The sequence below is a fragment of the Eriocheir sinensis genome, unplaced genomic scaffold, assembly GCF_024679095.1.
Source record: "Eriocheir sinensis breed Jianghai 21 unplaced genomic scaffold, ASM2467909v1 Scaffold637, whole genome shotgun sequence".
In the NCBI taxonomy this organism is placed as follows: Eukaryota; Metazoa; Arthropoda; class Malacostraca; order Decapoda; family Varunidae; genus Eriocheir; species Eriocheir sinensis.
In genome coordinates, this window is record NW_026111984.1 from 35,733 (window position 1) to 49,846 (window position 14,114).

At 43.1% G+C, this 14,114-nt stretch overlaps 1 protein-coding gene across 1 annotated transcript; it reads left to right on the forward strand.

Moving 5' to 3' along the window:
• Positions 1 to 10,028: 10,028 nt before the first annotated feature.
• Positions 10,029 to 13,216, forward strand: LOC126993582 (uro-adherence factor A-like). The gene is made up of 2 exons (XM_050852717.1): positions 10,029 to 12,300; positions 13,017 to 13,216. Exons 1-2 carry the CDS (start codon positions 10,029 to 10,031, stop codon positions 13,214 to 13,216), a joined length of 2,472 nt encoding a protein of 823 aa, XP_050708674.1.
• The last annotated feature ends 898 nt before the right edge of the window (positions 13,217 to 14,114 follow it).

The following is a 14,114-nucleotide window of genomic DNA, read 5'->3' on the forward strand; positions in this document are numbered from 1 at the left end:
GAGAGAGAGAGCTCAGAGAGAGAGAGAGTCGCTAAAAAAAACTCCAGTAAATAAACACCCCGACAATGTTCGTCCAGAAATACGTCCTTGGCGGTGTGGACGGAGAGGTTAAAGGACTAGGGCGAGGCGCGGAGTGGACGGCCTCACGCGAACTTGGCCGCGAGATAAAATGAGGCCCATCAACACTTGTCCTCCCGTAGTGCCAAGGTAAGGTAAGGAAAAGGTTCTGCTAATTCACCTGGAGTGGATAACCTCAGGGAATGGGCGAGATGGCATTGCGCTGTAGCCGAATGATTCGTAATCCATATCTTGACATGATCTGCGTTTTTTGTCTTTAAGTCGAACGTTATTTGTTGTCATAAAAAAACAGTGGTGGTCGAAGGGTGAGCTGACCTTAATCATTTCGCCGTGTAGACCCTTAACATTTCGTCCGGGGCAGCTACTGTATTTTTGCTCGGCGGTCCCCAAATTTGGTGATTCTATGGCGCTCGCCTCACCCAGACTTCCTCCTTGCACTAAACCTCGCGGTGACGCTCGCAAAAAACACTCCACAATAAACATTTCCTGATTCACCTCGTTGTTTTACAGGATTACCTAACTGGAAAAAAAGATCTCGCAAAGTAAAAACACCGTGGACAGCTTCCGCCGTGCCAACCTGCTCTGACTTTGGTAATTAAGCCGCCACATGATATCAACTCCTCCCAGACTCCTTACACTTCCTACTTAACTTAAGCCCTGGAGCCGCCAGTTTTTCATCCCGGAGAGAGTGCATCCGAAAGTAGCACAGGAAAGTTTAACATTATTTCCGACTTAGCAAATGTAACATAATCGTGGGTATTGCTCAAACGATGACACCAATAATTGTTCTCTTACTTTATCTGCGGTGAGGGGAAGGTAAAGTAAATCTCGAGATAATTAAGCAAACTCAACAAAGAGTTTGGAAGAAGTGCAAATATTAAGACAGAATAAGAGAAAAAGAGCCGTTGTTCCAGTTTTTACAAATACAGAAATACAAAGTTTTCAAACAGCGTATAATTGATATCAAAAAGAAAAAAATATTAACATGATAATTTAGAGAAAACTAGTGTGCGATGTTATTGCTGAAAGTTGAAAAAAGCAGGAAAGAAGGTTATTTACGAAAAAAGGCGGGAAAAAATTGAACACGGGAACTTTTGAAATGTAAAACAAACAAGGGGATTACAATGAGGATAAAACGCAGATGATGACATTTTATTTAACTAACTAAGAGGGAACGAGAATGCTGAGCTCCCTCGGAAGTGGATGAAGAAGAAACAAGGGAGGAAACGAGGGAGCAGAAGTTGCATGTCTTGACAGTAACTCTCTTCCTGTCTATTCCACAAGGATGTCCGTCTCTTGCACACCGCTGTTGAAAGCCAAAGTTTCCCTTGCCACACCCACGTCTCGCCTAATACACCTGCACCTCACTCACCATCACCCAATTTACACCCAACCCTTCGGCCACGCCCATACCCCACCCACCATACCCACAAGAACACTCCTATTCTGATGATCTCACCCATTTCAACCCCTTCAACCATATCCACTTATCTACGTCCTACTATATCCGCCCAACGCCCATATCCTTCACACCTGCCAATAATTCTGCCTGCCACACACATGTCTTGCCCTTCATCTTATTATTTCCTCAACTTTCAGATCCTATCCAGGCACAGCTCTGCACCTCGCCCCACAGAACCCAATATTTCTTTGTGTGTGTGTGTGTGTGTGTGTGTGTGTGTGTGTGTGTGTAATTCACCACGGCGTGATCACGGGCAGGACTCGCTTTCATCAGCCGGTACCCTCCCGACGAGAGCAAGTACTCATTATCGTCGATCTCTGGGTACTGCCAGGACCTCACACACCACACAACCCATCCCCCTTGCTCAAGGGGGAAAAGAAACCACTCCTAGTCAACCGGGCGGCGCTCGAACCGCCGCCCGTTTGGCCGTTAAGCCTCGCAGCGCAGCGCTCTACCGATTGAGCCACCGGAGCGGTGTGTGTGTGTGTGTGTGTGTGTGTGTGTGTGTGTGTGTGTGTTTAGCATACAGTATTAATATTAACCTTGTATTGTCCTGTCTCTACACGAGCTCCGCATTCAATTAATTCCAATCATCAAAACTTCTCTTTAATTTGTACTCGTGACCCCGTGTTCTTCCATTGTCTCTCACCAGGTCTTCCCTGTCCACATTTACTGCTCCATTTACTGTTTTAAGCACCATTAACAGGTCTTCCCTTTCTCTACTCTCATCCTTTGTCAGTTTCAAATTATTCCATTCATCTTTATCCGACAGCTACGATAGCCACCTCCATAACATGTGTGTAATTCACCACGGCCTGATCACGAGTTGGACTCGCTTTCGACAGCAGGTGCCCACACGACGTGAGCAAGTTCTCATTATTGTCGATCTCTGGGTACACACCACACACCCCATCCCCTTTGCTCAAGGGGGGACAGTAACCACTCCTAGTCAACGGAAAGAATACAGCCTGAGCGGTGCTGCAACCGCCGCCTGTCTGGCCGTGAAGCCTTGCAGCGTGGCGCTCTAACCGACTGAGCTACCGGAGCGGTGTGTGTGTGTGTGTGTGTGTGTGTGTGTGTGTGTGTGTGTGTGTGTGTGTGTGTGTGTGTGTGTGTGTGTGTGTGTGTGTGTGTGTGTGTTCACTGCTAAGTTATTATTACATGTTACATGATCAGCAAAAACTCCGGAAAGAACCTAACAGAAACACGCCTGTGCCAGAGGCGGAGCCACACCAGGGAAACACAACACCCGCTCATTATAAAAATATTACAAAAATATTGTTCGTTTGTTCCACGTTCCCAGGACACATGCATCACGCTCTCTGACAATTACTGCCGAGCATACCTTCTACCATTCCAACTCAGTACCGTTACTCAAACAAAAGTGCATACAATCACACCAAAGATAACAGTGTTCAGAATAATTATTAAATATTATTTACGTATTTATGACTGTTGTTTTTGAATGAAGGCTTGGAAACTAACGACAACCTTGAACGGCGACACGTGATCGGTTAACAGACGCCGTCACTGGGAGGGAGAAGGGAAAAAAACAAAGGTCAGGCAGAGGAGGAGCCTGCTGCCCGCCTAGCACAGCCTCGCCCACAACCTCGCAATGCAGGCCTCCACGTACAGGAGGCGGGTGATGCAGCAAGTGCTCGACGATCGTGGCACTTCCGGAGTCCTCAGCTGTGCCATAACGCAAAAAGTCTGCTGAGTCACCGTCTTGTCATGCCGACGCCGTCAGTCACGTACCGGACGAAGGGCAGCGGCATGACGCTCCTGCCGGAGGCTGTCTTAGTATGGAGTCGGAACTTTAGGGGGATGGAAGGAATACGTTTTGAATTAGTACATTTTTGTGCAAAAGCTGTTGCTGAACAACGAGCAATTTACGAAGGACAAAATATCACGAAAGTGGGAAATCGAATTCATACATAAGCACATTACATAAGTACTTAAGCAACGTCAGCAAGTTTATTTTCTTCTCGATTTAAAAAAAATATATCTCATAATATGTTTACATACAGTGTCTCTCTCTCTCTCTCTCTCTCTCTCTCTCTCTCTCTCTCTCTCTCTCTCTCTCTCTCTCTCTCTCTCTCTCTCTCTCTCTCTCTCTCTCTCTCTCTCTCTCTCTCTCTCTCTCATTTTCCTCCATGTCTCTCATTATCACCTTTCCTTATGTATTTGACAAAATGGATATCGGTTGAATCTTTTCAAAGTATTATCATTATTTATATTATCATGATCATAATTATGTATTTATAATTAAATTTATATTTTTCTCCCAACAGAATGTAATATTGCATTAATGTTGATAAATACTATGGTGGTTAATACACCTCCCATCGCGCCCACAGCAGCTGGACTGCCCAAGCGCTGGCTGGTGGCCACGTCTTTATATATAGGTCATAGGCTGCTCTGGGGGTGCAGGGGGTGGGTGTACTGGGTAGGCACGGAGGTGGGAACCACGTATAATAGGTCAAAGCAAGGGCCTCCGAATGAGCGGGAGGTGGCCATGAGACATTATAATCAAACCACGAGCACTCATCAATTAACGACCTCGGGAAAATTTACAGCTTGGACATTTTCCTCTCCACATGGTGCCAGTGACTTCGTATAATTATGTCCTACAAAGCTCAGCCAGTTTGCTACTCGCCTTCCACGCAACAAACAATATTTCTTGATCGTATTCCTTAATAGAAACACAATGGTGTTTTCCTTTCATTTTAAGTGTTGTCATTTCATAGCAGGATTTAATCTTCCTTACAACATGCAGTCAACCACATTTGCAGTCCTCAGCTTCCCCGCAACGTCAGCTGGCATGAGGTCCAGCTATGGTAACCAGTTCTCCCGCTCTCCACCCTGACCCGTCAGGATGGATGGTGTGTCCGAGCAATTTGGTTGCTGTAAACTCTCTAGCATTGCTATGGTAGCACGGGGAGTAAAAGTTATAAAATTGTGGATCACAATGCTATGGTAATCTGCATGTCAGTCAGCCCTGCCTTTACCCGACACATTCAGAGGCCAGTTGAGCGGTCAAGGCGAGCTGTAGTTAAACAAGTAAGCAAGCCTTTATATGATGGCAAGACGTCTTTTCAATAAAACTTATTCATAAAGGATTACTCAGTCTCCCGTATTATCTGTAAGACAAATCAAAAAGAACGAAATATTTTAGGAGTTACTATGGTAATTATACTAGACTGAGATGTTAATTAAACTTATTGCAATATTTGCTCGATTTTAATTCGTTGCTTTGTAGAATTCTAAGAGACATTGAGAGATTTACCTAAAATGCATGGACTCAACCTGTTAAGTCGCGTCCACACTTCATCACGTTGTGCCCCTGGCTGCGTGATGTGCAGCAAAACAGAGTGTCTTCCACTGCACGCAACATCACGCAATTCTTGAGATGCGACAGACCGATTTGATCGGCGTCAGCCAATAGAGTCAGTCTGTCGGCAAACTCAACACTCTCTTCATGAGCCGTTACCCGACAAAGGCCCATGCAGGGCCCATATGGTCCTTCCGCGGAGGGACTAAATCAGGGCCGTAATTTCAGGGGGCTAGTGGAGGTTATAAGCTCTCACAGTGTTTTCTATATTTCATTTAGTCCTCTATGCTAATATCTCCAATGTTTTTGCTTGCCATGTTAAAATATCATGCACATAGCAACAATCTGCTCTCTAGCCGCTTTTTTCAGTTTATTAATTTTGATGTTCAGGCCTACATGTATAAAGCTTCAAATTAAGAGTGAAGTCTAGTCAGTGACTATTATTATGCAATAACATACAAATTCTTATTGAAATATCATTAGGAAAGAATTGAACAAGGAATGCATCTGAGACTCTAAGACACATTTACTTTGGATTTGAGAGCACAGTGTAATAACATATGATATTATCCACTTCCTCTAGAGTATATATATATATCTATAGATATATATATATATATATATATATATATATATATATATATATATATATATATATATATATATATATATATGGGACTGATTCACCTCACGGTGAAAATACCGGCGACGTTATTATCACTGTGCGCATATATATATATATATATATATATATATATATATATATATATATATATATATATATATATATATATATATATATGTATATATATTGGGGAGGCAGTGGCTGAATGGATAACGTGACGGCGCCGTGTTCAGGACGACGAGTTCAATCCCCTTGGTGCCACCAAGCTGGGATTTTCAGCCGCCGCCGAGTGGCTTAAAACTACCCACATGCTGTCCAGAAGACCACCTATCAACCCGGACTCTAGATTCTAGGATTAAAGATGAGCTCCGGGAGGGCAGCATGAGCCAGTTCAAGATGGCGCCACTATAAACACTCGCCTGCGCCAGAACGGGCTGGGCCGACCATCAGGCCCCACCGGGAGGAAGCCTTGGGCCGACCATTAGGCCCCATCGGGAAGAAGCCTACCGGCGCAATAGGCCGCGACGTAAAAAAAAAAAAAAAAAAAATATATATATATATATATATATATATATATATATATATATATATATATATATATATATATATATATATAAGAAAAAAGTATATCACTAATCTATCATTCTAATGATAGAGTTTTCCTTTTTAATTTGACTCACAAGCAATAAATCTGTAAAATACCTGATAAAAACATTTGCTTATAAATAAATGAAGGTAACTACTTTGTTGGGGGTGAAAATATCCATTTAATGATAAAACAATTATCATGTCATTAATTTGACTTTGCTTTCTGGCAACTACCAATGGATGATCTTTCCGCTATTTATATTACTATAATGTCCAACTCTTTTAATCAAACCGTAACATAAAATCAATAATCAATGTTAATGCTTTCACATGATTTTAACTCGTATGATAAAATGATACTATTTGAGTGTGGAAGAACAATGGACGAAGATTTATGAAACGTTATCGTTCAGTGTAGGGAGAACTCTTTGGGATGATAGGCTACACACATCATCTTAAAAAGTTATTATTAGCCTTATATTTTAATATGCTATATATATATATATCTATATCTATATCTATCTATCTATCTATCTATCTATCTATCTATCTATCTATCTATATATATATATATATATATATATATATATATATATATATATATATATATATATATATATATATATATTAATAATGACACGGCGGGCGCCATGGAAAACGATGCTACTATGTAGGGAACACCGTACGATGCTGGGCTACACACATCTTACAAGGATTATATCAATAGCCTAATAGTTCGTGTGTGTGTGTGTGTGTGTGTTTTTACATTGCGCCCTATTGCGCCGGTAGGCTTCTTCCCGGTGGATCCTAATGGTCGGTCCAAGGCTTCTTTCCGGTGGGTCCTGATGGTCGGCCCAGCCCGTTCTGACGCAGGCGAGTGTTTATAGTGACGCCATCTTGCATTGGCTCATGCTGCCCTCCCAGAGCTCATCTTTGATCCTAGAATCTAGAGTCCGGGTTGATAGGTGGTCTTCTGGACAGCATGTGGGTAGTTTTAAGCCACTCGGTGGCGGCTGAAAAATCCCAGCTTGGTGGCACCGGGCGGGGATTGAACTCGCGTCCTCCTGAACACGGGGACGTTACTATGACGACTCAGCCGCCGTGTGTGTATGTGTGTGTGTGTAAATATATAAATATATAAATAAGTGAATAAATAAATATATGAAATAAAAAAAAATTAAAGCATGACCCATGTACCGTTAGTACCGGTACCATTACTGGAGTGTGCCGGCCCATTCTCTCTGAGTACTTACTTTCTATATAAAAAAAATCAGTATATAGGTATTTTGAAAAGACTCATTTTCTAATAACACTAACAGCAGATATTAGCAAAGTTCTGGTGCCAACTTTCCCTATCTATCATACATACTAACAGCATATATGGTACCGGTACTACTGGTACTGGAGTTCTCAGGACCGGTATTACCGGTACTCAAACTAACGGTACCTACATATTAGTTGCCAGTTTTCGCCAGCTGACTGAATTGTTCTGAAATCTGTGTCTTTACTTCTGTCCGCGACTGTACTACGTTGTACTGGGTAGTACTGCGTATCCCGGTATGGTAATGATAAATTTCGTTTAGTTGGGAGTCCTCGGCTGGGACTCACCATGTCTGGAGGTCCTTGCAATGGTTAAGTTTGGGAACCTCTGTCTTAGAGTCTCAGATGCATTTTTGTTCAATTCTTTCCTAATGATATTTTAATAAGAATTCATATTTTTCAGCCAAGATTATTTTCTTGCTTTATTTTTTACCATTTTCATTAAACTGAATAATCATCTTTAGTAGTCAAATGTACCCCTCCATTGGCCTCAAAATGCCCCTAAAAATGTTTAAATTAAAAAAAAAATGTAAAATGTAAATCTTTAATTAGATAATAACATCGCACAACTTGACTAGCACCGGGGAGAGGCGGAGGGCACGGCTGCCACAACGCCTGTCTCGAGCAACAACTCCCTCGAACGATACGCAACAGGAGAATCGAATTTCCGGAAGGAGTTGCGCAACACGTGCCGCAACTTGAGGCCTGCCATGATCTGGACTTGAGGCGCATAAATAAAATCATTATATTAAATGTTATCTCATCCTCAATTATAACTGTCGTAAGATGCCAAAGAAAAAAAAACTCGTTCACTGAATGGCTCTTTTCAGAGCAAATTGATGATGACAGTGTGCACAAAATCAGGATGAACACTTCGTTTCTGGAGCGGCCTTGACGACTGGCAATAATTACCGCAATGCTGCTATTGTGTTGCTGATAGATTTTTTTCTTCTCCGAATTACGCTATTGTCTGCCCTTCCCGTGCCGCGGAGGAAGAACGATTGAGGCAAGACCGGAAAACTTTACGTTAATGAGCACCACAAGAGTTCAAGGTAACTTGACGCAGGTGTAACCAATCATTGGGTTAATTAAGTTACATGATTAACACAATAAATACCTTGTGGGTTTCTTTACACTCAGAGATCATAACTAGAAGCACACAAAACAGAATATGAGAGAGAGATCTTGTGTGTGTGTGTGTGTGTGTGTGTGTGTGTGTGTGTGTGTGTACCTCTCACGGAGGGGGGGCCTCATTAGCCTGCGTCCTAGCTGGACAGATTGCGTTGCGAATAAAAATGCCGATTTTCCACCTTTTTTCCAGTTTGTGACTAATTCACGGATGTCTTAGGCCAAAGGCTGAGTTCTTCATTGTTGTGTTACCCTTTGTTATTATTCTGCCGCCGGCAACCACCATCCCTGAGAAGTACATAAAGTGTGTCCCGCTAAATACACGTTCAGTGGGCTTCGCACCTTCTCTCACGTGGAGTGTTGTGTTCTTGGGCGTCGTCCTGTCTATACTTTAAAGAGGTCACCTCATGGGACGCTATGGAAAGCGGCTGCTGGTACGGCTTGTGTGCGTGCGTGCTCTCGTTTGTGTGTGTGTGTGTGTGTGTGTGTGTGTGAGAGAGAGAGTGAGTGAGTGAGTGCGTGCGTGCGTATGTGCGTGCGTGCGTGCGTACACGTGTGCGCGTGTGTGTACATGTGTGTGTGTGTGTGTGTGTGTGTGTGTGTGTGTGTGTGTGTGTGTGTGTGTGTGTGTGTGTGTGTGTGTGTGTGTGTGTGTGTGTGTGTGTGTGTGTGTGTGTGTGTGTGTGTGTGTGTGTGTGTGTGTGTGTGTGTGTGTGTGTGTGTGTGTGTGTGTGTGTGTGTGTGTGTGTGTGTGTGTGTGTGTGTGTGTGTGTGTGTGTGTGTGTGTGTGTGTGTGTGTGTGTGTGTGTGTGTGTGTGTGTGTGTGTGTGTGTGTGTGTGTGTGTGTGTGTGTGTGTGTGTGTGTGTGTGTGTTTGTGTGTGTGTGTGTGTGTGTGTGTGTGTGTTATAAACCATCACTAGCATGACATGGTTCCCTTTCTGCAGGGAGCAGCGGGTGTCCTGGCTGTGATCTCAAGAGCCTTAGGTTTTTACCTTCCGGCGGCCCTGCACCCTAGCAGCCTCCAGTGGACAGGCGACGTAACTTCCAGCCTAGAAAAATGGAGTGGAAGTTCAGCGTCCAGGAATATTACTTTCCCAACAGTGCCCTACAACCCACAGCCAATCTGGCCAAGCGGAGTAAGCCCATTCCCAAGAACGCGGCGTGGATATTCACCTTCAAGAATTAGTCTAGATCCCTATCGTGATTCACCTTCAAGGGTTAAAAGATCTCCTATACAGGCTACTAAACCTGCTTTCTTGAGTTCTCAGGGTTTACCTTACGGCGTATCCCTCTCTGAATCACGGGGTTATCCTAGCCCTACTTACGGTGTCCCTCTTTCCTCTGCTCCAGGATACAAAAGTCTTCTCTATGGGGTACCCCTTGAGGACACCAGAGGCATTCCGGAATACCATTCAGAATTCCACTTAAATTAAAAAGAATATCATCGTCGGTCAAATCAGGGACACCAAATGAGGAGACACCCACACCTGTCAAGATGCCATCAAAGACACTCGCAGATCTGCCCAAAGCCTTGCTCAAGGCACCTTCTCAAGATATACACAAAAAATCACCTAGTACGGCCTCTCAGCCCACAACGTCTAATGTTCAACATGGTGCTCCATTGACTCCATCCAAAGAAAACCAGTCACCCGAAACTGTAGGCCAGGACAACAATCCCTACCCTGTACTTGAGACTAGAGAACAACTTATGAAGCCACAAGAGATCCAGCATAAGACAGTAGCTGCTAGTCCTGCCACCACTGGAATTTCTGACAGTCAGTTTGATTCTTCAGCTGCTCCATCTAGTATCATCATGACCTTGCTGGAGACTCCGCTGTCATTAGAACCAATGACTAATGTAAATGAGGAACCCGTTGGGGTCAGCAACACTATGATCAACAAAGTTGAAGGTTCTACTCCTTCCGAGGATATTACTAATATAATTTCAATGGTGCCTGAAACACTGTCCAATCCTATGGGAACACTGCCTGCAAGATCCGAGACACATTCACCTGGAGTCAAGGCAATGCCTTCAGGGTTTGAGACACAGTCTGGTGGGTCCCGGGTATTATCCGTAGGACCTAAAAGCGGAACTTCTTCCGTTGAGCCAGACACAGTGTCTTTTGAGCCTAAAACACTTCCTGCCATTAATGAAACACTGTCTGTTGAGTCCCTAGTGCTGTCTTTGGGAAGAGATATTATATTTGAAAGACCTATGACATTGCCAGGCTTGCCAAAGGTTGAGGCACAGCCAGAGGGGTCTGTGGCATTGACTGGTTTATCTGAGACTGAGGTACTGACTGTTGGGCCTGAACCTGAGGCACTGTCAGGAGGATCTGTGGCACTGACTGATGGGCCTGCGGCTGCGAAAATGACTGGTGGGTCTGAAACAGAGGCACTGACTGGTATGACTGAAACAGAGGCTCTGAGTGGTGTGACTGAAACAGAGGCACTGAGTGGCGGGACTGAAACTGAGTCCCTGACTGATGGACCTGTTGCTGAGGCACTGACTGGTGGGTCTGAAACAGAAGCACTGACTGGTGGGTCTGAAACTGAAACACTGACTGGTGGGTCTGAAACTGAGGCACTGGCTGGTGGGTCTGAAACTGAAACACTGGCTGGTGGGTCTGAAACAGAAGCACTGACTGGTGGGTCTGAAACAGAAGCACTGACTGGTGGGTCTGAAACAGAAACACTGACTGGTGGGTCTGAAACAGAAGCACTGACTGGTGGGTCTGAAACAGAAGCACTGACTGGTGGGTCTGAAACTGAAACACTGACTGGTGGGTCTGAAACAGAAGCACTGACTGGTGGGTCTGAAACTGAAGCACTGACTGGTGGGTCTGAAAATGAAGCACTGACTGGTGGGTCTGAAACTGAAGCATTGACTGGTGGGTCTGAAACTGAAGCACTGACTGGTGGGTCTGAAACAGAAGTACTGACTGGTGAGTCTGAAACTAAAACACTGACTGGTGGGTCTGAAACTGAAACACTGACTGATGGGTCTGAAACTGAAACACTGACTGGTGGGTCTGAAACTGAAACACTGACTGGTGGGTCTGAAACTGAGGCACTGACTGGTGGGTCTGAAACTGAGGCACTGACTGGTGGGCCTGAGGCTAAGGTCTTGTCAGTGGGGCCTGAGGCTGAGACACAGTTTCAAGGACCTGTGATTCAAGCACTTTCTGGTGCACCCGAGGCCAAATCACCGACTGATAGGCCTGAGACTGAGGCATTGACTGGTGGGTTTGAAACTGAGGCACTGGCTGGTGGGTCTGAAACTAAGGCACTGATTGGTGGGTCTGAAACTGAGGCACTGATTGGTGGGTTTGAAACTATGGCACTGATTGGTGGGTCTGAAACTGAGGCACTGACTGGTGGGTCTGAAACTATGGCACTGATTGGTGGGTCTGAAACTGAGGCATTAACTGGTAGGTCTGAAACTGAGATCCGGACTTATGTACCTGGGACCGAGGGACTGACTAGTGAGACTGAGTCTGTGACACGGTCACAAGGATCAGTTGATCAGGAACTTTCTGTTGGGTTTGGCAATGAGGCACCGTCTGGTGTGTCTGATATCTCTGGTGGGCCTCAGGAGCTGTCCATTCGTTCTGAGGTGATCTCTGGTGGACCCTGGGTAATGTCTGAGGCACTACCTGTTAGTCCAGAGACACATCCTCTCGGAACAGAAGCAATATTTGATGGGACTGACGCACCCTTTGTCTTCCCTGAGATACTGTCTGATGGGACTGAAATGATGTCTGTGGGTATTAAAGAACAGTCAGAATGGGTTGAGGCCCTTTCTGGCAGGACTAAAGAACCTATTGTCATTATTGTGGGACTGCCTAATGCGCCTGGAAGCGAGGTTAATGCTGTTGTGCCTGATACTTTGTCTACTCGTATTGGAACACCATCTGTTGGGCACCAAGCACAGCCTCTCGAAGGTGAGGTACCAGTTGTTGGTCAAGGGGAACTCCCTGGGGTACCACCTGAAAAAAACGAAGCCAAAGCAATGTCTCATGGGTCCAAAACAATGTTTGCTGGTACTGAGATGCTGTCATCTGGAACAATGAAACAATCTCTTCCATCTGCGCCACAGCTCGGGCGTGCTGAGCTACAGCCTATTGAATCTAAGGTCTTGTCTGCTAAGTCAAAAGTTGAGGCACAGCTTGCTGAAATCGAGCCAATGCTTGTTGAATCTGATACCCAATCTACACGGCCTGAGACACCCTTTCCGACTGATGAAACTCCCTCAGCAGTTGCGGAGGCTGCCTTAATTGCGAGTGAAGCAGCATTGCCTGTGGATAAAGCACAGTCACAATTAAGTGAAACTATTTTGCCGGTAGTTAAGCTAAGACCTGCAGTAGTGGAACCATTTCAAAGGCAGCTTCAACAGCAAATGATATAGTACAGTCACCAGTTGAGACACCTAGGAAGAGTTTAGGAGTGGCAGTTCAGACACCTAAAACCAAAATCAACACAGCAGTACAGTCACCAAAAGTGGGCTTGGACGACCAAACGGTGGGGTTCCAGCACCCCTACATGCCAGACCTGTCACTGCTGTCACGGTTCCACCACGAGTACGAGACTGCAACACACGGGGTGGATCACGTGCTGCCCTGGGACGCGGCGCACGCCCTGCTCCTGCACCAAGACCCTCAGCTGCCCCTGCACCTTCCCTAGGAACGAACTAAAATTTGGGAGGGTGGAGTGTAACGGAGAGCAAAGCAATGCCTCAGTAGAGCCCATGTTACGTCATCGCGTTACGTTGTATAAAAGTACAAATATTTCCAACAGAGGATTTTGTAAACCACAACAATAACAACAATGGCAAGTCGTAACGGTTATATATATATATATATATATATATATATATATATATATATATATATATATATATATATATATATATATATATATATATATATGTGTGTGTGTGTGTGTGTGTGTGTGTGTGTGTGTGTGTGTGTGTGTGTGTATATATATATATATATATATATATATATATATATATATATATATATATATATATATATATATATATATATATATATATATATATATATATATATATATATATATATATATATATATATATATATATATATATATATATATATATATATATATATATATATATATATATATATATATATATATATATATATATATATATATATATATATATATATATATATATATATATATATATATATATATATATATATATATATATATATATATATATATATATATATATATATATATATATATATATATATATATATATATATATATATATATATATATATATATATATATATATATATATATATATATATATATATATATATATATATATATATATATATATATATATATATATATATATATATATATATATATATATGTAATATACTTTTGTTTATAAATATACCATAAAACTACCACCAAGTGTTCCAATGACCCTTTTTTTAACCTGCAGTAAATGTTCAACTTCATGAAGAGTGCCGTCACACGAATATTTTCAATGAGGAGTCAATTTAGAATACAAGATTAGCAAAGTGACTTAAAACTCTAA

What these genes read in the sequence shown, in the direction of transcription:
- LOC126993582 (XM_050852717.1), top strand. Translation starts at nt 10,029, where the DNA reads ATGCCATCAAAGACACTCGCAGATCTGCCCAAAGCCTTGCTCAAGGCA. An exon ending in GACTGAAATGATGTCTGTGG is followed by an intron (nt 12,301 to 13,016) that starts GTATTAAAGAAC and finishes AAATCAACACAG; the next exon opens with CAGTACAGTCACCAAAAGTG.